We start from the raw sequence: 24470 nt of genomic DNA, 5'->3' as shown, positions 1-24470 counted from the left end.
AGCTCAAATATTTTCTTGCCTTAGGCTTTGAAATCCATTTTTGCACCCTTTTCATTCCCAATGAAACTTGCTTTAGCACAGGTGATTTATTTTTAGTGCAGTCTGGGGGTGTATGGAGGCTCTGGCTGATTGCATGGTAAGTGACACTTAAATTTTTCAATTCCAGAGAATCGCTTGCCCAATTCTAATGACACTTGCTAAGGAAATTCTTGCCTCTGTGTCTGGTATTTATACTCCAGTAGGCTCACATACTACATGATTACAGTTTGTTTCAGCTATCTTACTGATTACAATAGAAATTAGTTATTCAGCTGCAACCAACCACTAACTACCCTATTTTACAGTGTTATTGTGATTTACCATATTTCTCCTTTCCCATATATTTCTGCACATGCCTTATCATTCTACATCTAATGCCAAGTTGCCTTAGCAACTCTACTTAGTCACCTCCAGCAAACTGGTTTACTGTTTCCCCACAAAGCTATTGAGAGTCATAATCTGGGTGTGTGTGTAAATCTTACATTTTTACATAGTGATCTGTCTCCTATGCATGTAGTGGTCATTAAATGATTTTATTACATGCTGCACAATCACATTATTTATATTAACGCTACCGATACTGTAAATCACTACAGCTGGGCACCACATGCCCTCTTCGTCCAATCGGAGCACATTCGGCGTCACCTCTCTCCTGGACCAGCAACAAGGCAGACGGCAGGAGAGATGGTCCAGCAGCAGCCCCCCCGCCCCCCCCCCTCCCCTCCCCTCCCCTCCCCTCCCCTCCCCTCCCCTCCCCTCCGGATAAGACCTGCTGCAAGCGGGAGGCAGTGCGGTGGCGGGCCGGTCGATGATACAACAATTTGGTGCGATGATCAGTGAACGTTTTAATGTTAAAAAGACTGCTGTACATCACACAGGCATGAGGGCGCACACGCACACTGTTCACAAACATGTACTATATCGCATCTTTCATCACTTTCTCTCTTGTGTTAATCAGTAACTCTCTCTGTGTCAAGGGGCAGAAGCACCAGAACGCACTGGTTCTGTAATAGGCTGGCAGATGGGCGAAGCGCTGTTTAACAGATGGGAAGCCCGGTCTAATTAAGGGGGGCAGCGGCTAATGAAACGTGTCAGTGATTTGCAGCCGGTGCTAACTCTCTCCTCCCGGGGAACCCCGCAACACCGCCCCTGCACGCACACGTGCATGACACCAGCACCCGCACACGCGTGTGTGCACACGTAACCGAGCACCTTCACACACACACACACACACACACACACACACACACACACAGTCACGCACTTGTATTCACATACACCATGCCACTGTACCCTGATGGAAGTTTACTACAGTAAGGTCGCACTGTAATTTTGCAATTTTCTTTGCTGTTACAATACAGATTTACCACGGTTAAATGTGATTTGCCATGATCTCTGTATTCATTGGGTAAGCGTTTACCTTGATAAAGATACACGCATGCACATTAGGAAGGCAAATGCAAACATATGCAATACCTTGAGGTAAGCATTGGGCCACATGAAAACATGCAGAATTTGGGTGTGGCATATTATTATTATTATTATTATTATTATTATTATTATTATTATTATTATTATTAGCATTGCAAGTTTATTTTATATTCACAAAATAAAACTATGCACATTGTAATATTGAGCTAAAATGAGCGATTATGTGTTTAAAAATATGTGTTCATAACAAATATTTAAAATAAACAATTTGACCGTACTGTAAAGAGGATATATGTGCATGTATGATTAATGCATGACCAAAGACCGTATAATAAAATACGGCCTTTTTAATGTTCTAAAATAATACGTTTATTCTGATTTTGTATTGGGCACTGTGTTGTAACAGAAATGTAGCGGTTTCTTTAAGGGGCTGGCGTTTGGGCTGCTCTTGCTGAACAGATGACCCCCCCCCCCCCCCCCCCCCCGTGCAGCACTGTTTGCACAGAGCTCGTATTAAAGCGCTGCCCTGCACACTGAGGCTGGAAAGTTTGGAGACTTCTGGATACCTAACCTGCCCAGCGAAGTTCTGCACGTCCCAAGACAGTTTTACCAGTACTGAACCCACGCCTGATCCAAGGTAGGTACCGATGAAAATTGCGGATGATAAATACTAGAATTTTTTTTTTTTAATTTTTTTTTTTTTTTTGGGGGGGGGGGGGGGTCTGTTATTAAGTAAGCAAGTGCAGGTAAACAGCGAAGTTTATATGATTATACAGCTGTTTCTAAGGACTTCAGGTTTCGGAAAAGACGCTGTTTGGGACACAAATGACAAGCGTGTTTGTGTCTGATTTAAAGCGCATGCTTGGCGAGTTACCTTTGCATGTGCGACATTCGGTTTTATAACTAGACTGCAAATGTTATTTATTTCATATTGTAATAGTAACAATTGTAAACATGCTGGTCCAAAAACATATGTCTGTTTATTAGTTTAACTTAAGAATTCGGGTTCATTACGGATATGTGTGCTGTCAGAATTCTATTTCAGCAGAATACCGTGCTTATAAATCCGATCCAACCGCACACCAGACTAATGCAGATCAGTATTTGACTTCTTAATATCCTCGATGAAGGTTTTATTGAGTTAATATTAAGTGCATAATCATATGTATATATTTTTTGTACAACAGCTAATAAAAACCCCTTGTGTATGTGTAACTAAAGCCTTGTTTTTGTAACGCAGCACAATCGACTTGAAAAGCTGGAAAACATTTAGCTCATCCCCGCCAGCTCCCTCCAGTATAAAATACGTTATGGAACACTATTTTCTACTTGTACTGCTAAGAATGTATTTTTGAATAAATCTGCTGGCTCACCAATGATAGTAAATCTCTTCTGTTTTGAATGGGCGGGCTCTGAGTACTTCGTTGTCTTATGATGCATTGGCTTTGCTTGATCTCAGATCCCTAGCAATACCGAGTTTCCAATGTATTGACTTTTGCAAAGTTTCAGATCCCTGCTGTCTCTAATGTATTGCATTTTCGCTCTCCTATCAGATCTCCAATACCGAGTTCTCTGTAATATAGTGTGTCTGCTGGCTCTCAGATACCTAATACAGTTTTCAATGTACAGTATTGAATTTGCTGGCTCTCAGATCCCCAATAACGTTTTCAATGTACAGTATTGAATTTGCTAGCTCTCAGATCCCTGGTACTGACATTTTTTCTATACTGTATCACATGTGCTGCTGTGATGTATTTATAAATATCACACTCCTGTGTCTTAACATACAGTGTATTCATACACTCTTACCTTGCTACACTGCGAGTTACCAGACATTTAGCTTGCTTCTCTACACTGCACAGGGCACGGGTATCCTGCAGTAAAGTTTAATAAGGGCATGGTTGTGAACAATGCTGAACAATGCCACACACGCGATCCCTCAGAGACAGAGGCACAATGAGATGCAGTCGCCGTTTCAATACAGTGTAGCTAACACAGTTCCAGAACAGAGTTCTTGTCTTGTTTTTGATCCCTGGTGGCTGGCAGTCAATCACTGCAGGCTGAAAATGAGTTATATTTGTTCTATTATCCCCTAATGCTGAATTTTTAATGCTGTGGGAGCAGGCGGACGCTGAACAACAGATGTGAGTGAGAAGCTATAGAGAGGGCTTCTACAAAGTGTTCATTAAAATGCACTGAATGAGCTGGAAGTATCATCCTTGGTTGTAAAACAGCTGGTTTGCAGAAGGCTTATGTTGTTGTTGTTGTTGTTATTATTATTGGAAGACATGAGATCATCAGATGCAGGTCTCACATTGACCTAAATGTGTTGCCATGGGCGACCACTTTTTATTTGATTTTTTTATAGCTGTTACCACCCACTCAGAGTTGAAAGGTCACGTTGTCACATGATTTGAATGGACTGAAGAAGGCTGTTCAGTCCCCGGCACTTAGGATTCCCCAGGCAAGCCCAAAGCTGGGTAAAGAACAGTTGGACAAAAATCATGGAAGGAAAAAAAGACTCATTGCGTACCAGATTTACCCATTCTAGGTTTTAATACGAGCTTAATTATAGGTAACAAGCTCAGGTGTGTCTTATTTATGCCTAGTACAATCAGGAATGGATCAAACTGCTATGGGAGTCTTGTTGCCATCCCTGAAAATGATAATAGTTAGATATGAAAGCAACAGATTACAGAACTAGCATTTCACTGTTCATTTCCATGCAGGAGTTCAGTAAGTTCTTGCTCATTTTTTTAATGCTAAAGTAGAATCTTTTCACGTTCCTCAGTATTCCATTGAACTCCATTTGGGTGTGGTAGGGGAATTTTTCTCTAGTAGTGTCAAATTGTTACTAGACAGATACTGTACTTGCATTGAAGGCCACTCGTTTGTGTATTGATCAAGTCTAGAAAAACCGAGTCCTCTAAACCGTAATGCATGATCATGTAAAGATGGTAAGCCAGAAGAAAGAAGTGATTTTGTTTATGTAGCTTTATCAGTAAGCATGCAATTCAATCTTAATTACTGTTCTGTGCTTAGCTGGATCAGCACAATGCTGCTGGATCTCGGATAGCAAACGCACTCAGTCAGTGTGTCGCTGGAAGTTGATCTGTCACGTGAACCCCTGTTGTATATTTTCACTAGTCTGTGCAATGTGCACATTCCCCCTCCTCCCTGCTACTGTGGTCTCTGCACTGTATTGAATCTGTAGATATAAAAATGAATGGAAGTTCAGGGCCAGGCTGTCGGCTTACAGCAGATGCCTTGTATTGAGCAGCCATCCCTGCTCTCTCAAGACCAGATGTCTTTATTTATTCACAATAATTGCTTTTATGATGCCGCTTATGAGAAGCCATGCAAGCTGTAAATCATAGCTTATCCCTGCTGCCTTCGTAGTGCTGTTGTTTAGAACAGCTCCCATATATAAAAGATAAGACTGGATACCTGCTTAATACCTTTTTTTTCCTAAATGAAAACAAAACAGCGATGCTTCAAATGAATAGTCCATTAAACAAGGAGCTTTGCAGGGATGGGAATAAGACTCCTATTTCAGAGCAGGTTCACCCGTTCCAGGTTTTATTACAAGCTTGATTAGCCGCAGTGTCTTATTAAACTCCTCGTAGAACCAGGAATGGATCAAACAGCTACGCAATGGGAGTCTTATTTCCATCCCTGCTTTGGCATTCTCCTTGCCTTGGCAGTTCTGTATCATTAGCATTTGCTTCATAAAAAAATGCTTTGTGAATGCGGCCCTTTTGTGTGGCCAGTCTGTCCAGGAGTTTAGTGAAAAGGTAAAGAGATTGGGAGGGGTTCTGGGTTTGAATCCCATCTCAGCTACTGACTGGCTTCAGGGGAAACTGAAGGCACGCATTTACCGCAGTGCTTAACTTTGCAGCAAAAAAACAAAATGCTAATGTTTTACTAGCAAGAAACCACAACCGAAGAGATACAGGCTCTCTTAAACGAACCTCTGGTGTAAACTTAGCACTGGGGCAAATGCTTTCAGAGATGGAAATAAGACTCCCATTGCATAGCTGTTTGATCCATTTCTGGTTTCAGAACATATGAATATAATTCAACCTCTTTAGTCTAGAATTGAAGTTTATACAATCTTAAAGGGGACAGAGAAAATGAAACAGAGTCAAAATTTAGCACAGGAAGTATACGATTTTAGAAGGCTCTAGTTGATTTTAAAAAGTGTATTGTTTATGCAGATAGCAACAAACACACAGAATAGCTTCTTGGGTGAAGTTGTGCTGTAATAGCTAAAACCATAACCACAACAATTAAACCAAGAAACATATTATTATTAAAGTGATTCTGGCCAGACGTACTGTATGCATCAAGGAAGACTGCAATTCATTTAGTAGACCGTGTTCATTTCATTTGGATTAGAATTGACTTTTCCACACTCCTTGGCACTCCTTGCTGATAAGACAAGACTTTGACAGGCCTGACTGGGATCCTATTTTTAGGAGGCTCCTGATGTCCGGGCTTGGGAACCCCATAGCGATGAAACCAGAATTAATCAACACTTGCTTGCTGCACTATATTGAGTTCCTCTGTAATAAGCCAGGCTGGGGAGGGTCTGGAGAATGTGTGGCTGCTGCACCAGCTCATAGAAACGTTACTGTTAAACAGAAGCATTCAGAAAACATTTACCTCCAGTTAGCATAACCACATGCTTCACCCAGAATGCAAAAAAAAATAAAATGTATTTAAAAAAAATAAAAGAAAGTTAGGACTTCCAGCCTGCTTTTGCTTGTTTGGCATTTCCATTTTCTAACACTAAAAATATGAACCAATAAGCACTAAAAAAGCTGAGCTGCATTTTTTTCCCCTCAAATTGATTTACTGACTGGTGTAAAATATTGTGCTTTCAGTACTTTACAGTGTGTCAGTATATTAACAGAGTCTTGGCAATGCCAGCTACAGCCCGTGGGCACAAAGCTTTTCTCTGAGCACACTGGCACAGAAATCGTTGACGTGCTGCAGGAGTCGTACCGATCTGTGTGATATTCATTGGCTTCGGGTACTGCTGCTCCCTGGAGGTGGGGAGAGGCAGTGGGATTTACTGTTATCTTTAAATAGAACACTGTCCGAGGGGTAAGACTGCTACACCAGCTCAGGTAGGGGTGCAATTGGGAGCCAGTGTCTAAATTGAATAGCAAAGAGATAAATATGAACCATCGTCAATGCATTATAAAACACTTTAATATAGGAAGAAGCAGGATAGCCTTCAAATACAACTGAAAATGTTAGGGGTGGAATGGGTGAAACTACAATGCAACAGGAGTCCTAATTTCATCCCTGATTTCATTTTAGACTCCAGCCACCACACTACAAGTTAAACTTTCTTGTCCAGATCCACTTCCTGTGGGACACCGTTTTCTTCCTTATCTCCATGTGATACCTGCAGCGCAGGAAGTAAACATCCTCACATTTAGCATTTGGGGGAAAAAAAATAAGCGACCTGCACTAGTATTGACTGATGTTATGCTTGGAAGAAGATGTCTTTTTAAAGAATGCTTTTAAAGTTTGAATACTAAATGACAGATCTGCGGAAATAACTGTGTTCAGGACTATTATCCTGAACAATTAAGACTGGGTGTCGTATCCGAGTGGATGTTGTTGCACATTAATAAACATGCTTGCTGACACGCAGCCATTGTACTTTGCTGTTTTCTTAATATCTGAAATAGCTGGGCTGGGAATTTCAGAACACAGTGCTGTGCCAGGGCCATTATTGAGGTGTCAATGTCATCATTATTGTTGTTCAGATTTAAATCAATCCCTGCACCTCCCTTCCTAGGGAAATGAGACGGAACCCAGCGGTCTGCTAGACTTTTCTCTGCTTACTGAGAACCTGGGGCTGGCTTCCAAAGGCATTTTATAGGACAAAATACATTGAAAGAACATGCAATGGGGATCTTTTTAATTATGTGGAATAGCTGAGCAGGTTTTATTTAAACGTTTTCTGGCCTGAAACCTGGGTTTGTGAAGCCGGTAGAAAGCTGACAGAGAAGATATTTTTGTGAGCTAGAAGCCGACATGGCTTGCAAAACTTGGCCCCCTGAGATAAGCCTTTTGCTATGTTGGCAGAAAATATCTATACCAAAAAAAAATGAAATGGATATGTACAGCAAAATAAGCATAGTCTATTAAGTAAAAATAATAAATTCAATTAATTCATTGATTTAATATATATAAAAAGTACACATTCTATTGCTGTTTATTTAATAAAATCTACTTGTGGTATGAAAAGGTCTCTGTTATTAGATTAAGAAGCACGGAGTGGAAATAAACAGGTTGAATTTACTGCCTGAAGTGTCTCTTTCTGGGAACGGCAGCCGAGGAAGGCAGCGAGGCCCGGCCTGTTAGGTGACTGCCCAGTCTGGCTGAGTTATTACGAGAGACTCTTAATAAGAAGCTGGCAGCTTCACAGCTCTGCGCTGTACGACGTGCAACTCTGAGCTCGTAAATCCAGTCTCGCACAACGCCTACAGCGCAAAAACTTATTGATGTAGTCATTTATTTAGAACAAACACTATTTTTTGTTTTTATTTATTTCTTTAAATTTTCCTTACACTCTGCTTTATACATTATGCAGCACATTTTTTTACTGGTGTCCTAATATGAGTAATTAGGTTTTGGATCATGGCACAGCTGTATTACCAAAGCCATTGACTTTACTGCAAGCGTGCGGATGCATTTCCAAGAAATTGTCACAGCAATGCAGTGAACGTCTGTTTTTTTTGTTTTGTTTTGCTTTATTTTCAGTGTGCATCAGTGTTCGTCCGAGGAGTTCTCTCTACATTAAAAATCAAGGAACTGAAGCAGGAGTACAGCATCCCATCGGAGGATCCTCGGAGCAGCCTTCTCAATCTATCTGCAGGACGAGTGGGGATTGGGCAGGGAAGCAAGCCTGACCGCTACAGGAGATGACCGGACCTGGGGTCAGCTTGTAAACGGACTGCAAAATATACCTTCACAGTCAGGAAGTTAAAAGCACAGACCTTGAACAATCAGAACGGTCCTTGCATATATGAAGTGTAAATATATGTAGTAAATGGAATAAGAAATTTCACACATGCATAGTCAATCGATACATGAATACCAAACAAACAGTCCATACAGTCTCTACACACCCAGCCAAGGAGGAGCTTGCAACTGTAAGGCCGCTCCCTACACAGAGGCAAGCTGTATACACACAGCAGAGCGCGAGACTTCTGTAAGTTCTGCCGCCTGGCCCCCTGGACGATGAGCGATGCCCCCACCCTGGACTACGACCTCCTGTCCCCAGGGCCCTCGGACGGGGCCCCCACGGCCGGGCCCAGCCTCCCGGGGGACGCCGAGCAGAGGACCGCCTTCGCTTTCGTAGGCCTCCTGCTGGTTTTCCTGGTGGTTCTAGTGGTGCGCTGCTTTCGTGTGCTTCTGGACCCCTACAGCCGCATGCCCTCATCCTCTTGGGGCGAACGCAAGGATGGGCTGGAGAGGGGTCAGTTTGACTACGCGCTCGTGTAGCCCTTCCCCCCTCCCCCCTACATCCGCTCTGAAACCATATCTGCAATGCCTTGTTCTAATGCTGCGTAGCCTTCAGTTTCCTAGGTTGGCACAAGGGGGAGAAGGTGGGGTCTGTTGTACCTGCATTTCCAGGACTGGCCACCAGGTGGTGCAATCCCTGCTAAATGCTTCTGAAATGTAGTCGAGTCTCCTTTTCTGTCTTGTTTTCGCACTGTCCAGTTTGAGACACACCATATTACTAATATACCATCTAATCTGCAACCGACGTTAACATGAAGGTAAAGGGACGCCAGTAAGTACCTGTTCGCAAGTTCTTTCACCTGCATTAAGTAATTCCCTGAATCAGCATTCTGCATTCTGCACTTTGTTGTTGAATACCCGCCTCTAGTGTCCATTGCATTGAATACTTATTGGATAATTTATTCATCAGAGCGAGCTGGGGAGATGTTTTAGTTGCTGGCTGTTTCCACCAAAGCAGTTAGGATTGGGACTTGAGTGGCATGGATCTCTGATCTCTCCTTTCCAATGGAAACGTGGCATTGGAGTCCCATTTCACCAGTTTATAACGAGGGCTCTCTGTTTTTGGTTTTTATTTTTGGTCCCTTTTTAAGTTAAATTGAGCCGACTCGGTTTCTTAATTCAACTCTTGGAAAAGCGTTGATTGTGAATCAAGGTCTCCCTTGTTTTTTCTCCCATAACTTGAACGAGACTCAAAATTAATTTTTTTTTTTTTTTTTTTTTTTGCATTATCATTGAAACAGAATCATAGTGTCAATCAAGTTACAGGAGAAAAAACTAAAGCGAACTTGTTTCCCAATCAACGATTTTCCAAGAGTTTACTTGAACAGAGTCGGCTCAAAAAAAAAGGGACATCACGTGATCAAAAATAAAAACCGAAAAACAAAGAGCCCTAAGTATCAGATACTTGCGTTGCAAGAAATGCAGGGGCTAGAAATATGGTTTGAAATGCAGACAGTTTATTCTGTTAAGCAGCGTGGCTCAGTGGTTAGAGATGATGGCTGGGAGCTTGTGGATTCTGTTTCCAAGCTCTTTTCCAAGCTTTTGGACCCCTCTAGGGCCCTCTGAGTGTGTGGGGCCCCTGTGCAGTTGCCCTGGCTGCACGGACTATTCCTCCGCTGCAGCAGAGTATACTAATTATAAATCATAATGCAGATTGTGAATGGGAAGGAAAATTGCATAGAATTGAATTGGGACATGGAATGGCATGCCTTAGGTGACCCTGATGGCTATTGTAACACTGTGAGTTTCCCTACTGTACAGCTTGATCAGACGTGTGTGTGTATGTAATATATATATATATATATATATATATATATATATATATATATATAATAAAATGTCTGTTTTTTGTCTCTGTAATGGAAAGCCATATGTTGAGAACCTTTTTTGTATAGGTGTTGTCTTCTGTCTGATGAGCTTTACACTGACTTGAAGCCTATTTGAGGAGACGTTTGTTCTTGTGGGGGTGGGGGTGGGGAGATTTGTAAGTAGTATTTTTTTTACTCTGCCTTTTGTTAAGTTGGTTCAATACTATGAAATAAAGGGAAACGATATTTCTTCATCACCATCTGCCTGGGTTTCTAGTTCATGCAGTCCTGCTTGCATTGCTTTAAAATATCATTCAGAAAGAAGGCGGACCGTCGCTTTAAAATCCGGCTTTTTTTATGAGCAGCAGCAACATTATCACCGGACTTTTTCTTATTTTGAAGATGATTTTCTTTCATTTCAAATGTGCAGATATCTGAAATATGCCGGATTAAAGGCTTCCTGATACTTCCTGTTTTGTAGGTCACTTTCACTTCATTTGACACAATGCAATCAGATCAGTAAAGCAGTGTTTACGACTCCTGCAGGCTGAAACATAAGTAGGTGGCAGGAGGTGACATCACCGACTAGAAAAGGGATGGTCAATCTCAGAGTTAACATTTTCTTAAAAGTGGCGACTACTTTTTTTTTTTAACTCGGCTAGTATGTTTTACCACTATTAGGAAAAGCGTGAAGATATCCTGTTTTATTAAGCAAAAGTTTGTCATGTGTTCTTGTAATAAATTACAACTCAGACCACGATGTTTAAAAATATAACCCACAATCCTTTTATTGCCAAAGATGTTTCCGATACAAAATGTAAAAAGAAAAATATGATGGGCAATAAAAGAGGCAGTACAGTTTCAAATGTATGTGCCCAAACTTAACGAAATCGCAGTAATCTCTTCATTTTCCCAAGAAATACACGATTGTTTATTTCCCGAATAAAAAGGACGCGCGCTGAAGGAAAAGCCTCAGTATGACTTGTACAGCTCAACCCAGGCGAGTTTTTACCTTTTAAAAAACGAATAACAATAATTATTAAAATAAAATATAAATTGGCCAATTCACAGGTCTGGAGGCCTTCGTTCAGGTGCTTCCTGAATTTGATTCATAATTCTCAAAAATTCCGTTGGTGTCTTTTTTTATTTTTTAAAGAGACAGTGTTTTCAAGTCTGACACTGAAGCTGAGATACAGTACACACATTCTTTACTTACTAGTTAGTGGCAAGTAAAAAAAAAAGCTACAAGCATACAAGTTCACAAAATATATATATAAAAAATACAGTTTACAAAAATTGGTTATACATAAATATAGCCAAGGCTGTTTACAGTGCAGAAACCACTGTGTTCAAATACCATTAGCACTGTAGGTTACTGAGCACAACAGAGTTAGCAACCCACTCTACTTTGCTGAATAGGCTTTCTCTGGGCAGGGGGTGGGGTTTGCATTACCACTGGGGTGTAGGTGTAGAAAGACAGGCTAGGCTTTTCAGCGAAGGGCCAGCTGAGAGAATTTGAATACTGCGTTTAAAGCTGAGAGAGCAGAAAACCGCTTGGGGTTTGATACAGCAAAGTGGTCTCAAACTAGGTCTCCTGGAAGCAGGTTTCAAGCCGCTGTTCCTGAAAGTGGCTTCATGTTCCCTCAGGTTAAGAATAAACCCAATCCTTAATCTTAATTCAGGCTGATAATAAAAACTTAGATTTTCACAGCTTCATAATATTACAAAACTAGTACAAAACACAACTTACAGAATTAGATTTTTGAACCATTTTTTAAAAAAAAAACAGTTTAATGCTAAAAAATATAATTTTCTGAGCAAAACTGCAGAATAAACACAAACGGTACCCCCCTCCCTAAAAAAAAAAGAAAGAAAGACTACTTCTCAGGCTAGTGCTGTATGATTCAGCAACCATGTTGACAACAACAGAGATCTACAGTTCATTAAAAAATATACAGTTTTATTAATTTTTTTATAAAGCAGGTTTTAATTGGCCGTTGGCATAAAAACACAGTTAAAAAAAAAAACAAAAAAAAGTTAAAAATATAACAACAAACATTAAAAAACAAACAAAACAAGCCCTAATAGAAAATGTCACTCTTAGCTGCAATCAAAATGAAACTGTGAGGCTGCATTTCCAATCCCAGTGCTCAGTGGAGCTTCGAGTTATTTAGCACCATTGTTCTTTTATATAAAGAAACACACCTGATACAATACTATTCAGTGAGGTTGGACGTTTTAGTGCAGTTTCTGCATGCGTGCGTGTTTATCTGAATGGGTGTGTGAGAGAACTAGAGGAATAAATATGACTGAATGTTAATGGACACGTACGTGCGTGCATATTAAAATTAAAATAAATTAAAGCTGTTTGTAATAAAACTAAATGGGCCTTGTGGATCTTCTGTAAATTACTGTTGGACTGCATAGTAACCCAATAGCACCCTCTGCTGCACGAAAGCAGCGTTACAGCGGGTTTACAGTAGCAGTTTCGGAGCGTTTGAGCTTATACAGTGAAATGGGGTGAGGTAAAGATACACCACACGCAAACACAAAAAAAGGTGCACTAAAACTGTGGTTTGACAAGAGATGATGTGTAACAGTACGAGCCAGTTATTGCACATGTTAGGAACATTTGCATTTTAAAACCTGAAATGTAGTTTTCGCATTGCAGTCCTTCGTGTGAACATTTTTTTTTTTTTTTTTTTTTTTTTTTTTTTTTTTTTTTATAATACATTTTTAGATTACACAGAATACTGAATGGAGCAGAGAAACCTTTGACATTGCACCTTGAACCCCAGGGTCTGAACCCGCCCCCCGCAGCCCCCATCATTACAGTAAAGAGGGCAAAAATCTGGGCCACATATACACAGCATGAAATGGGAACAATGCACGTTTTCAAGAAATCAACAGAGGTAATCTGTTTTTCTGGCATTGCTCCTGTGAAATAGAGGACTTCCATTCATACAGCGCCCTTCATCCACAAAAGCAATGTAAGAATTGTACAACCGCATCATGAATTGAGAACATGCACCCCAACCCCCAGCCCCCTTAGATATTCCAGTGGGAACCACAGAAAGGCGACTGGGGGGTCATTGTAGCAGTAATCCCATTTTAACTAAACGGGTTGCCACTAGAAAGTGTGAATATTACAGTTAAAACTGAGGATTTGTGGCCCAAACCAAGCTGCCCTCCTATTATTCAACTGGAGTACTGAGATCCGAGTTGTAAAAATCTGATTTCTTTTTTTAAATTTCAGCTTCTCCGACGTGTTTCTTTATTCTAACACTTGTGTGTCTAACGAGCGGGGAGAGGCATGGCGGGGAGGGCGGCTGCGTCCTGGATCTCTAATGCAGGTGGATGTGCAGTTTGATTCGGAGCGCGTCCCCGATCTCTCCCAGCAGGTAGTCTGCGTCGTGCTCGTCCTCCAGCTCACGCAGCTCCCGAGGCCCGAACAGGGGCACGCTGGCGATCTCCAGGCGGTACGTCCCGGGGCTGGGGGTCTTGCGTCCCAGTCGCAGCACGCTCTTGCCGTCGCGCCGCTGCAGGATGCGGAAGTGGGCGCCCTGGTTGCCGTGGGAGATGACGTAGCGCACGTGGTGCTCCAGGGGTTCGATGGCGGGCAGCAGTTCCAGGATGGGCTCCTTGTTCTGCAGCGCGGCCAGGCTCAGGTTCAACGGGATCGAAGACTCTGTGTCCACGCTGGCCAGGCTCAGCCGGGGCTCCTGGGAAAGGAACACCGAGAACGCCCAATCAAAAAGCTGCCCATGTTTCCGTTGAACGGCAACGCCCAATCAAAACCGCTGCCCACATTCCCACAGAACAGCAAAGCCCAATAAAAACACTGCCCGCATTCCCACAGAACAGCAACACCCCAATCAAAACCCTGCCCTCGCACCAGCCAGGCGCAGCAGGGCGGGCTGGTTCAGTTACCTGCTCGATGCCGTTGTCGTCCAGGCTGCGTCTCTGCCGGCCCTTCTTGTTGTAGTTGCCGTTGATCTTGCACTCGTAGCAGCCCTCGGTGGACAGGGTACTCTCGTCATCCTCCTCGGGCTGGGGGGAGAGGTACTGACCCTGGCCCTGGCCCTGACCCTGACCCTGGCCGAACCCAAAGCCGGCGATGCAGTGTCTGTGACAGCAGAGAGGGTGAGGGGGTCAGCACTGAGAAACTTTGATACGGCCCAATCGCAAAGACAGAACATCGATTATGATTCTCTCCAAAACAGCACTGTTGAGTTTCAGGACTCTGCAGATTCAACTATGAATGACACTTTATCTCTGATCTCCGTCTCTAGGGATGCACATTCCCTGTGAAGGTCAACAATGAACCGTCTGTGACGTTTTCTATCTGGGCAAAAGGTCTGCTTAATGAGAGGCGCCCTACACACAATGCATTAACTTACAAATCCCCAAACTGATACTGCAGCTCGGAACTACTGTTAAACACTACTGGACTGTCAGATGTAGCTGTCAGTTGCATGCACAGGACCTGCACACAGGATAATTAGTGACGAGTATTAACTGTTATAATGCTAATGTGGCCCCCGCTCTCCGCGGCACTCACCCCTGCCCTGCTCTGAAGAATCCGCCAGGGCAGCCACACAGGTAGCCCCCGTCAGTGTTGGAGCAGCCGTAGCTGCAGGGGTTGCCCCCCATTGAGCACTCGTTCACGTCCTGGCAGCTCGCCATGCCCTGGTCAAAGTCGAAGCCAGACGGGCACACACACTTATAGCTGCCCAGCGTGTTGTAGCAGGAGGCAGAGCCACAGGACTGCTGGTTTGAGCACTCGTTCTCATCTGGGGGAGAGAGGGAGAGGCAGCTGTTAAGCGAGGATTTGCACAGCTAGCTTTGTATAGTCTTTGTGTAGCAGGTAGGTCGGCCCCACTCACCCACGCACTGGTTCCACTGGTAGTGCTGCATGTAGCCCTGGGGGCAGCCGCAGCGGAAGCCCCCCATCATGTTCTGGCAGCCGTGCTGGCAGCGGTGATTACCGCCACACTCGTCCACATCTAGAGGGGCAGGGGAGACGGGTCAGGAATAGCCTGACAATCAATACAATTTCTATCGCCGTAAGATCTTCACAACATTCCATAGAAATAAATATTATGTATTGCCACGTGTAAAGATTTAAAACACTATCCGATAGGGAGGACATGCAACACTGTGCATTACGATCCTCGAAAGATCTGGTTACTGAATTCTAACAATTCCGAACGGAATTTTACAGTTTTAGAAATATTACAGTTAACTCTATGGAGTTCGAGAAGTTGCCCTGAAAAAAAAAACCCAAAACATATATGCATTATAAAATAGATACATAGATCGGAAACCTAACATGGTGCACACAGCGACTGGACGGGTTATATTACCTTACTGTAGTAAAGCAGTTGGGTTAAGCTTCAGCAAAACAAACAGTGGAGCTATGAAGTAGGAAGTGGCTGTACCTTCACATTCATGTCCAGTCCCGTCCAGTGAGAAGCCCTTCTCACACTCACAGCTGTAGCTGCCCGGTGAGTTCTGGCAGCTCCCCTTAGAGCCACACACGCTGGACTTGCCATTGCACTCGTTGTTATCTGGAGAAGAAGGAAGACACAGCAGCCTTTAAAGCCTCTGTTTGACCTGCAGGGTCTCTCTAATCGCTAAATCAAGATTAAGGCTTCCAGCAGCTCTGTCCTAAAGATGATCTACAATACGCTGCAATCTTGTCTGGAAAATAACTGCCTTCTCATCGTGCACAAATCAAGTTCCGACGCCAAACAAAATGGCCTGCGAGTCAACTCAAAGCATTGCATATGAACTGCGTGCTTTTCCATTTTGGCACAGGATTGCAGCAGCACTTGTGTGTGTGTCTGTGTGTGTGGCTCTCTGTGCTCACCGATGCAGGCAGTCTGGTGCTGGGTGAAGCCGGGGGGGCACTTGCAGTTGAAGCCCCCGATGGTGTTCACGCAGAGGAACTGGCAGTTGTGCTGTTTGGTGGAGCACTCATCCAGATCTGTGAGGGGTCAGGACCGATGTCAACGTCAGGGGATAGGCAATAACATACAAAGCATGGCGTTGAAGCTCAGATCTGAAAACTGCACGCTATACCAGGGTATTATAACTTGTCGTGCTGGCGCAGGGCTCTTTACCTTTGCAGGTCTTGCCATCGGGCTGCATGATGTACCCTCTTGGGCAGGAGCACTGGTAGCTGCCCTCGCTGTTCTTACAGATGAAATTGCAAGGCTTCGGAGACTGGGCACACTCGTCCAAGTCTGAAATGAAGAGAGCCAGTGAATGAAACGTGGACCTGGAGCTGTGTAAGAGAGAGAAGCCTGTGAGCCCGCCTTACTTACCCACACAGGAGGTACTGGTGAGGTCGGTAGTGTAGCCCAGGTTGCAGTGGCAGCGGAAGGAGCCAATGGTGTTGATGCACTGGCCGTTCTTGCAGAGATTGGGAAGCACACGGCACTCGTCAATATCTGAAACAAAAGCGACAGGGATAGTCGGAGCAAGCTCACTTGGATTGGAGCATGCTTCTAGAAAATCTGAAATTGAAATTGAACCGCACTGCATAGGAAGCCTGTCCTTGATTTCCGTTTATTGGCACAGACTTGTTTTTAGCTCGGAGATCCTGGTGGCTGGAGTTACAAAGCAAGCAACAGTTGTGTCTCCTAAAAATCAGACCACTGCAAGATTCCAGCAAGCAGAATAACTAGAGTTAAAAAAAAAAAAAAATCTGTGGTTCTTACCTCTGCCATCGGTGGTGTAGCCTGGCCCCAGAGGGCACAGCTTCTTGTACTGGGTAGTGCCAGGCAGAGGGCAGATCTCGCAGTGCGACCCCCAGCCGCGGCCCCCGTTGCAGCAGCACTCGGACTTGGTGACAGCGTTGCGGTTGGTGGAGGACTGCTGGCACATGACCTGGAGAATCTCGGTGAAGCAGAAACCCTGACGGTTATCTGGGGAGGCAATTGCATTAGTTATTTAACATGACGAACGGGAGACGGCGAAGCGCTGGCCAGGAGCGTTCCAGTGTCTGCAGATGGGGAGTGGTACTCACCGATGCACTCGGTGGCCGTGGAGCTGGGCTGGAAGCCGTCGTTGCAGTCGCACCGGTAGCTGCCGACCGTGTTGATGCAGCGCCCGTTCTTACAGATGCCCGGTTTTGTGCGGCACTCGTTCTCGTCTGCCAGGAAAACAAGCTCGGGTTAGATTTCTGGAAGGGTTCACAAAGCTTAGCCCTCCTCCAATGTAGTGGACTGACCGCCAATCTCTTGACTTCAAAGCATGGTTTTCAGCACTCCATCTTGTCACACCAGGGCATCTCCCACCCTGTCTAACCACTGTAGCTACTGCCGTCGTACGGATCATTGACTGTTTAAGACGCGTAACCATTCGAGACGAGCACTACAAAGCTTAATGACTCTCCTTGCTTTCTCAATGCAAAAAATGTACAAACAAGAAACCTTATGCACACTATCTTACACTATCTGGAGAAAACTGAGACACACACACAGGCCAATTCCCAGGATGACCCAGGAAGGCGTGTCCTTTTTGAACCTCCCGTAATGCCTCCTCTACCGTGACCCCTCCCTAGAGCCCCCAACTCACCCATACAGCCCTCTCCATCTGGTCGGCGCTGCATGCCTGGGGGGCAGATGCACATGAAGGTGCCGATGAGGTTCTTGCACATCATCCCCTGAGACACGCAGTCATCGAGTCCATCCGAGCACTCGTCCTGGTCTGAGGAGAGACGGAGAGAGGGACTGAGTTCCATGCAGCGAGGCTGGGATAACCGACAGGCCTCCAGAGCGCCCCTCTTACCTCGGCACATCCGGTTGTCGTCGCGCAGCACGTACCCGGCCGGGCAGGTGCACTCGTAGCCTCCGAAGGTGTTGATGCAGCGGAACGCGCACAGCAGAGGGTTCTGGGAGCACTCGTTGATGTCTGCGGACAGAGAGACAGGCAGGGTCAGGAGGACAGCGGGACGGCTCAGCAGCTCCTCCAGAAGAGGCGCAGGACTGCACCCTGCGGATCTCTGAACACACTCACCCTCGCAGGTCATCATGGGCCCGGGTTCGAAGCCCTCGTCGCAGGCACACTCGAAGCCGCCCACCACGTTGCTGCAGGTCCCGTTTCCGCACGGGTTACCGATAGAGCACTCGTCGGTGTCTGGTGGCAGAGGAGGGGGTCAGACAAGCTCCGATGCAACACACACACACACACACGCGCGCACGTTCAAATCAGTAACGCACTAGAAAAGAAAGATCAACAACCAGGAGCTGTGTTTTTCTGTCCTAGTCACCGTTGTTGCTGCCTGTGCAATTACAAGGAGCTTGTCGGTGGACCGTTTGGATGTGATATCTGAGCCAGTGGCAGGCTGGCCCAGATCAATCTCCAAATTGAACAGCTCTCAGATATAAGTAGCTTTGACCTGGAAAGCCCCTCAAAGCGGAAGCCCTCTCGCTTCCAATAGTGCCGGCACAAGCAGAACTGGGATAATCAAAATCTTTCTCTCCAGTAGAGATCCCTGTTCCTATTCCAGTCTAAGCTATTCTGTTTCCACTTTGCAGACGGGAAGCCTCACCGACGCAGTTGACCCCAGTGTAGTCCAGGCTGTATCCGAAGGGACACTCGCAGCGGAAGGATCCGTCCGTGTTGATGCAGATCCCGTTCACGCAGATCCCGGGGTTATCCAGGCACTCGTTCACGTCTGGAAGGGAGGGCAAAAACAAGTACCTCCGTCAGGGGGAAACTCACCCCAATAAACCCGCACCAGCCCCTGGGTAGTGTGTAACTGAGCAGTGCTAGATCACCATACCCAAGGCTGCTATAAACATTCCAAGGTTCTATCACTGTCTCAAGGCTACTGCCACCTTCACACTAACTGCTCTGATATACCTAATACAAAGTCTACTGCGCTGTCATTCTGCAGCAGGGGTGTCCAATCCCAGTCCTGGAAGACAATTCCACTCCAGGTTTTACAGGTAAAATGATATCATTCACTATTTCAGGGTCTGGACGGAGGTTTAATTGGTTCAATTAAACAATTTAGAACAGGGTTGGAACAAAGACCAGGAGTGGAAGGGACCACTTTGGCCAATCTACAGCCTCTGTCTTTCTTGCGTACGAGGTTGCTGTCCTCTCCTGCAGGGATGTCATTTTAATTTCCTCCTCCCTTACAGAAATAATAAATAGGAACGGATACATGTGTTCAATTTTAGCCCAGTTAAAATGCACGCCTCTGGTCTCCAGTGTGTAAGGCTGCTGCCCGCTGTTCTTGTGTATTAAGGCTCTCTGCTGTAAAGTCAGGGTGCCCAAGGGTACCCACCTTCACGGGTGTTTCCTTTGCCAATGATTGTTCCATGACCGTATGGGCAAAGGGCATGGAACGCAACTGAAAGAAAGAAAAAAAAAACAGAAAGGAAACTTTATTAGAAAAAGGAACAACGCTGCAGTCTGGGAGAGCTAAAATCCACTAAAACGTTTTTATTAAACAAAGCCAGCAAGACTATCTTCTCATTGCCTTACTCCTTTTTTTTGTCCATCCTCTCTTTCCCGTTAATAGGGGGGAGTATTGTACTGTTATTTCTGTTTTTGGAAAAAAAAATGAACCGAATAAAAAAAAAAAATAAAAGGACAGGTATCTGGCTAGCAGGTGGTTTGACTGTGGGGGTCCCTGGATGGGCACTCACCTCCTTCCTGTGGGCACAGGTCGCAGGGGTCTCCCCAGCCCTCGCCCGGCATCGTGCTGCAGCAACACTTGTCCTTGGTGGTGTTGAAAGCTTTCGGCACCGAGCACTTGCCAGCGTCAAATCGAGTGAAGCAGAAGCTCTGCCGGGTGTCTGCAGGGGGAAGAGTGTGGAAAACAAACAGAGGAAGGATTAGCAAACTCGCTGTGCAGTCCCACGCGGTGGACTGAAATTTAGCCTGTAGAACATTCTGCATGTGAAATTCTGCACTCTGTAATAATTAGGAATGTGGGATCATGTTTAGCAGTAACATGTTTTATCTCCGTGTGATTTACAATATCAGGATGCTCGCAGCTCGGGTACTAATTGCAGCTGGAGTGTTGCAGGACTCACCGAAGCAGCGGCGGCCGTTGTCGGACAGCACGAAGCCGGGCTGGCAGATGCACTGGAAGCTGCCGGGTGTGTTGGTGCAGGACCCAAACAGGCAGATATTGGGCTCTTCTTCACACTCGTCGATGTCTGCCAAGAAAAACAGCACTGTTAGCAGGCAACCCAGCCTGTCACACCAGGGTATCTCACACCCAGTCTAATCACTGTAGCTACTGCCGTCGTACGGATCACTGACGGTCTCAGATGTGTAACGAGCACGCTTAATTGATTAAGAGTTACAAGCAACTTGCATGCAAGGAGAGCACTAATATATCTGAGAAGGCTACAAAATATAAAAACGTTATTAAGACTATTATTATTATTATTATTAGTGAGGTTTCTAATCCCACTCGATGTTCTGACCTCACTATGTCTAAGCCTTGTGTAGCCCAAAAAAAACTAATGCAATGCTAAGACTCCAGTGTTTTGGATGCAGTAACTCTGCAATGAAAAAAAAAAACCTTTCATTAAAAGACTAGCTCCACAGCGCGCACAGCGAGACTGTGTGCGCCTGCGTGTCTGGCGGCGCGCTCACCGTTGCAGTTGTCGTTCTGCACCTCGTACCCGGGGGGGCAGATACAGCGAAACGAGCCGTCCAGGTTCTGACAGGTCCCGGGGGAGCAGGTCCCAGGGAAGCTGACGCACTCGTTGATATCTGCAGAGGGAACCAGGAGAAGATCTCTGATTAGAAAAACAGGCATGGAACTTCACGAGCGTTCCAGTTGAGAGCAGCCCGTGTGACGCGTTCGTCTTCAAAAGGAGTGCCGTACCGACGCAGTTCTTGCCGTCCGCGGTCAGCTCGTAGCCCTCTTGGCACAGACACTGGAAGGAGCCCAGGTTGTTGATGCACTGCCCGTTCCGACACACCTGCCCAATGAGAGCGGTGCACTCGTCCACATCTGCAAGAGACAGGACAGCAGCCAGCGGTTATTCAGAGTGCATATCTACAGCATACACCAGTGCCATTTAAATAGCTTGCAAAACAAAATAAATGACGCGGATCTGCTGTGCCTGGTCACACATATCGATGCCTTTCATTCACATTTAGGATTGGAACTCTACTTCAGAACTGTCTGTGTCTCAGTGTTCTTAGAACATTCATCTGCAAGTCAGCTTTCAAACTTAAACAGCGACATTGTTTCTAGCATGCCATCTGAAGAAAGCGGAAGATGAAACATTGTAGCTAATTATTAAAACAGTTGATCAATTGCTTTTCTTCTTCGTAAAGTCTTTCTAGCGATGCATGAGTATCCTGTTGGATCCTTGGACAGAGAGCCGTGCGCTGGGTTTCAATGCTCTGTATCGATGGATACATGTATATACTGTATATATTGTTTAAAGATTCTTCAGCGATAACAAGGCGCATCTGTTATCCACAGTGTTACTAGAGGCTAGTGCTCTCCGTACCCATGCAGTCGTTGTTGTGAGTCAGCTCGAAGCCAGGGAAGCACAGGCAGTTGTAGGAGCCCACTGTGTTCTTACAGGTACCGTTTCCACAGTGCTGCCTGTCACACTCGTCAATATCTGCGGAGGGAGAGAGAAACACAATCAGTATAAAACCTCCCTTATTGAGACCCTGCAGCCTATATCTACCTCCCCTTCTCAAACCCCTCAGCTTAAACCAGCCCCAGCCCGGCTCCACTGCCCTATCACTCCTCCTAACCGCCAGCTGCTGGTGTACAGAGCTGTGTGGCGGCTGGGCTGTGTTCTTACCCATGCACATGGTCTGGTCCGCAGTGGCCTTGAAGCCATTGTGGCAGAGACACCTGTAGCTGCCCTGCGTGTCGATGCACTCGCCGTGGCTGCATGCGTTGGGGATCTCCTGACACTCGTTGCGATCTGCGGGGAGAGAGAGAGCGAACGGGAGAGGTAAAGACAGAGACCCGGAGACCCGGAGAGGAATGGGTTTGATTTGGGGTCCAGCCCCTGGCACTCACCCACGCAGGCACCGCTGGGGGACAGTTTGAAGCCAGGAGAGCACTCGCAGCGGTAGCTCCCGGGGATGTTAATGCAGTTGGCGTTTCGCTGGCACAAGTTGTCCCCATTGTTACACTCGTCAATATCTGCAGAGGGAAAGAGCAGGTCAAGACAGGCAGCTCCTCTCTCGATAGCCTCATTGAACCCTTTCAGTCCTTATCTTAACACCGAAAGAAGCGTTGACAAGCGACCAAGGTTTCTGTATCGTAGTGACAAAAGCCAAGTAAGAATTATATCAGCTGTGACTACAAACATGTTTTGACATTCCTTGACTGCAATCATACAAGTTATTTTTCAGTATGTGGAGTTCTTAAAGTACTGACGGGACATCTGTATTTCTCCTGTCCTATTCTCAAAAAAGGAGTTTTTTTAATTATATTACTTAATTTCGCATTCTTCAGCTCGACAGAAACAATTCAGGCCTGACTGAGGTTTTAAGCAGAGGTCCTGGTTAAATGTTAAAGCTCGACGGCTCCAATCCGACCCCGTGATCCAGACGCCCAGCCTCACCTTCGCAGACGAGCAGGATGTTGTTGTAGCTGAATCCCATGGGACACTCACAGCGGAAGCTGCCGATCTGATTGATGCACACGCCGTTGGCACAGATTCCAGGGATCTCACGGCACTCGTCGATATCTGCAGCGGCAGCCGTGAAAACAACATCAGTCACGATTAAAAAAAAAAAAAAAAAAAAAAAGTTTAATTTTTTTTTTAGGAATACCACTGTGACTTACCAATTGGTTTTCCAGTATGGATGTCAATGATAAAGCCTGGAGCCTGGTTCCCACAGAGAAGCTGATACTCAGCTGCAAATGAACAGAGACAGGGTTAGAGAAGAGGCAGAGAATACCTGTATACCGATCCCATACCAGGGATAGACTTAACACAATAACGGTGGCAGGACAGTAAAAAAAATAAATAAATACATGAGCGATTCTTTCAATAGATTAGCAAGTCAGGTTTCAGCTCCTTGAAAAAGCAGTACCTTTATACGGTATGCGTAATGACTTCTTTTAACAGTTTCATGAAACGCAAAAAGGGGTCACCATGACCTAGAATCTTAAGCGTTGACCTCGATGTCCAGGCCAAGTTGTGTATTGTTTGCTGACAGGGACCGCGATAGGCTGGAACTTGGAAGGAGGGTCGGTGGCTAGCTAGCGTGACTCTCGTGGCTCGTGTCACTTACTGGTGGCGGGGGTGGGGCAGGACTCGCAGGGCTTGTTCCACGCTTTGCCCACGTTGTAGGAGCAGCAGCACATCTTCTTGGTCATATTGAAGGAGAGCTCGTTCTCACACGTGTCGTTGAAGTTACGGTAGCACACGCTCTTCCTCATGTCTGCAACACAAGACACGAAGACAGGAGGGAGAGGGAGACAGAGAGAGACCTCCGTCAGGGACCACTAGACACACGGGCTTACAGACACACCGATGGCTCTGACAGGGTTCCAGTCGCGAGTGGACAGTTTTATAATAATGATCTTTACTTTACTTCTACAACTTCCCCTTGTAAATGACGCCTTGGTCTCAATATGTAAATCTCCTGGTTAAATAAATGATTAAATAAATGGTTCTCTCCCCCTCCCGCCTGTACCCACACAATAGTTCTGTCTTCCTAATGCAATGGTCCTTTCCAATACACCCTTATAAATCCGCTTCCCACTGTACTCCCCAACAGCCCTTTGCAGTAGTTGCAATAGTGGATGCTATCTCCCAATACTGCCCACCCCTTTGTCCAGGGCCCCTATGGCCTTACGTACCCATGCAGTTGTTGCCCCCGTTGACCTGCATGTACTCCGGAGGGCAGACGCAGGTGTAGTTGCCCAGCGTGTTGTAACAGGTGCCAGGGCCACAGATCCCAATGTGGACTGTGCACTCGTCAATATCTGCAAAAACAGAACGTCCCCAATGCATTGACACCATATTCAGCTAGAAAAGTACCAGTGTGTCTGTAGCTACTGTTTTACAAGCTGTTAAACACTCCCAGTGAGTCCCAGTATCTACATACTAGTGTCAGTCTCTTCCAGGGTACAGAATCATATTCAAATATGCATGATGAACAGCATAGCATATTATG

At 45.3% G+C, this 24470-nt stretch overlaps 2 protein-coding genes across 4 annotated transcripts in view; one reads left to right on the top strand and one right to left on the bottom strand.

Moving 5' to 3' along the window:
* Positions 1 to 1941: 1941 nt before the first annotated feature.
* On the top strand, positions 1942 to 10582 carry LOC117401414 (cortexin-1-like). The gene is made up of 2 exons (XM_059014316.1): positions 1942 to 2107; positions 8254 to 10582. Exon 2 carries the CDS (start codon positions 8734 to 8736, stop codon positions 8995 to 8997), a length of 264 nt encoding a protein of 87 aa, XP_058870299.1. The 5' UTR covers positions 1942 to 2107; positions 8254 to 8733; the 3' UTR covers positions 8998 to 10582.
* A 505-nt stretch (positions 10583 to 11087) lies between these two features.
* Positions 11088 to 24470, bottom strand: part of LOC117428948 (fibrillin-2-like) — a 57532-nt gene continuing 44149 nt past the window's right edge. For all 3 annotated transcript variants that reach the window (XM_059014313.1, XM_059014315.1, XM_059014314.1), the window contains exons 40-65: positions 24154 to 24279; positions 23583 to 23732; positions 23131 to 23202; positions 22907 to 23032; positions 22357 to 22482; positions 22133 to 22258; positions 21827 to 21943; positions 21190 to 21318; positions 20955 to 21074; positions 20384 to 20509; positions 19994 to 20143; positions 19630 to 19695; positions 18886 to 19011; positions 18351 to 18470; positions 18123 to 18245; positions 17910 to 18041; positions 17359 to 17484; positions 17051 to 17257; positions 16655 to 16780; positions 16451 to 16573; positions 16198 to 16314; positions 15767 to 15895; positions 15212 to 15331; positions 14887 to 15118; positions 14256 to 14451; positions 11088 to 14047 (exon numbers count right to left, since the gene is read on the bottom strand). In XM_059014313.1, coding sequence (XP_058870296.1) covers positions 13670 to 14047; positions 14256 to 14451; positions 14887 to 15118; positions 15212 to 15331; positions 15767 to 15895; positions 16198 to 16314; positions 16451 to 16573; positions 16655 to 16780; positions 17051 to 17257; positions 17359 to 17484; positions 17910 to 18041; positions 18123 to 18245; positions 18351 to 18470; positions 18886 to 19011; positions 19630 to 19695; positions 19994 to 20143; positions 20384 to 20509; positions 20955 to 21074; positions 21190 to 21318; positions 21827 to 21943; positions 22133 to 22258; positions 22357 to 22482; positions 22907 to 23032; positions 23131 to 23202; positions 23583 to 23732; positions 24154 to 24279 — 3689 coding nt within the window. In that variant the 3' untranslated portion in view covers positions 11088 to 13669. The remainder of the gene's footprint in view (positions 14048 to 14255; positions 14452 to 14886; positions 15119 to 15211; positions 15332 to 15766; positions 15896 to 16197; positions 16315 to 16450; positions 16574 to 16654; positions 16781 to 17050; positions 17258 to 17358; positions 17485 to 17909; positions 18042 to 18122; positions 18246 to 18350; positions 18471 to 18885; positions 19012 to 19629; positions 19696 to 19993; positions 20144 to 20383; positions 20510 to 20954; positions 21075 to 21189; positions 21319 to 21826; positions 21944 to 22132; positions 22259 to 22356; positions 22483 to 22906; positions 23033 to 23130; positions 23203 to 23582; positions 23733 to 24153; positions 24280 to 24470) is intronic.

Source organism: Acipenser ruthenus, chromosome 47 (assembly GCF_902713425.1).
Source record: "Acipenser ruthenus chromosome 47, fAciRut3.2 maternal haplotype, whole genome shotgun sequence".
Lineage (NCBI taxonomy): Eukaryota > Metazoa > Chordata > Actinopteri > Acipenseriformes > Acipenseridae > Acipenser > Acipenser ruthenus.
This window is presented reverse-complemented; position numbering and strand designations above follow the sequence as displayed.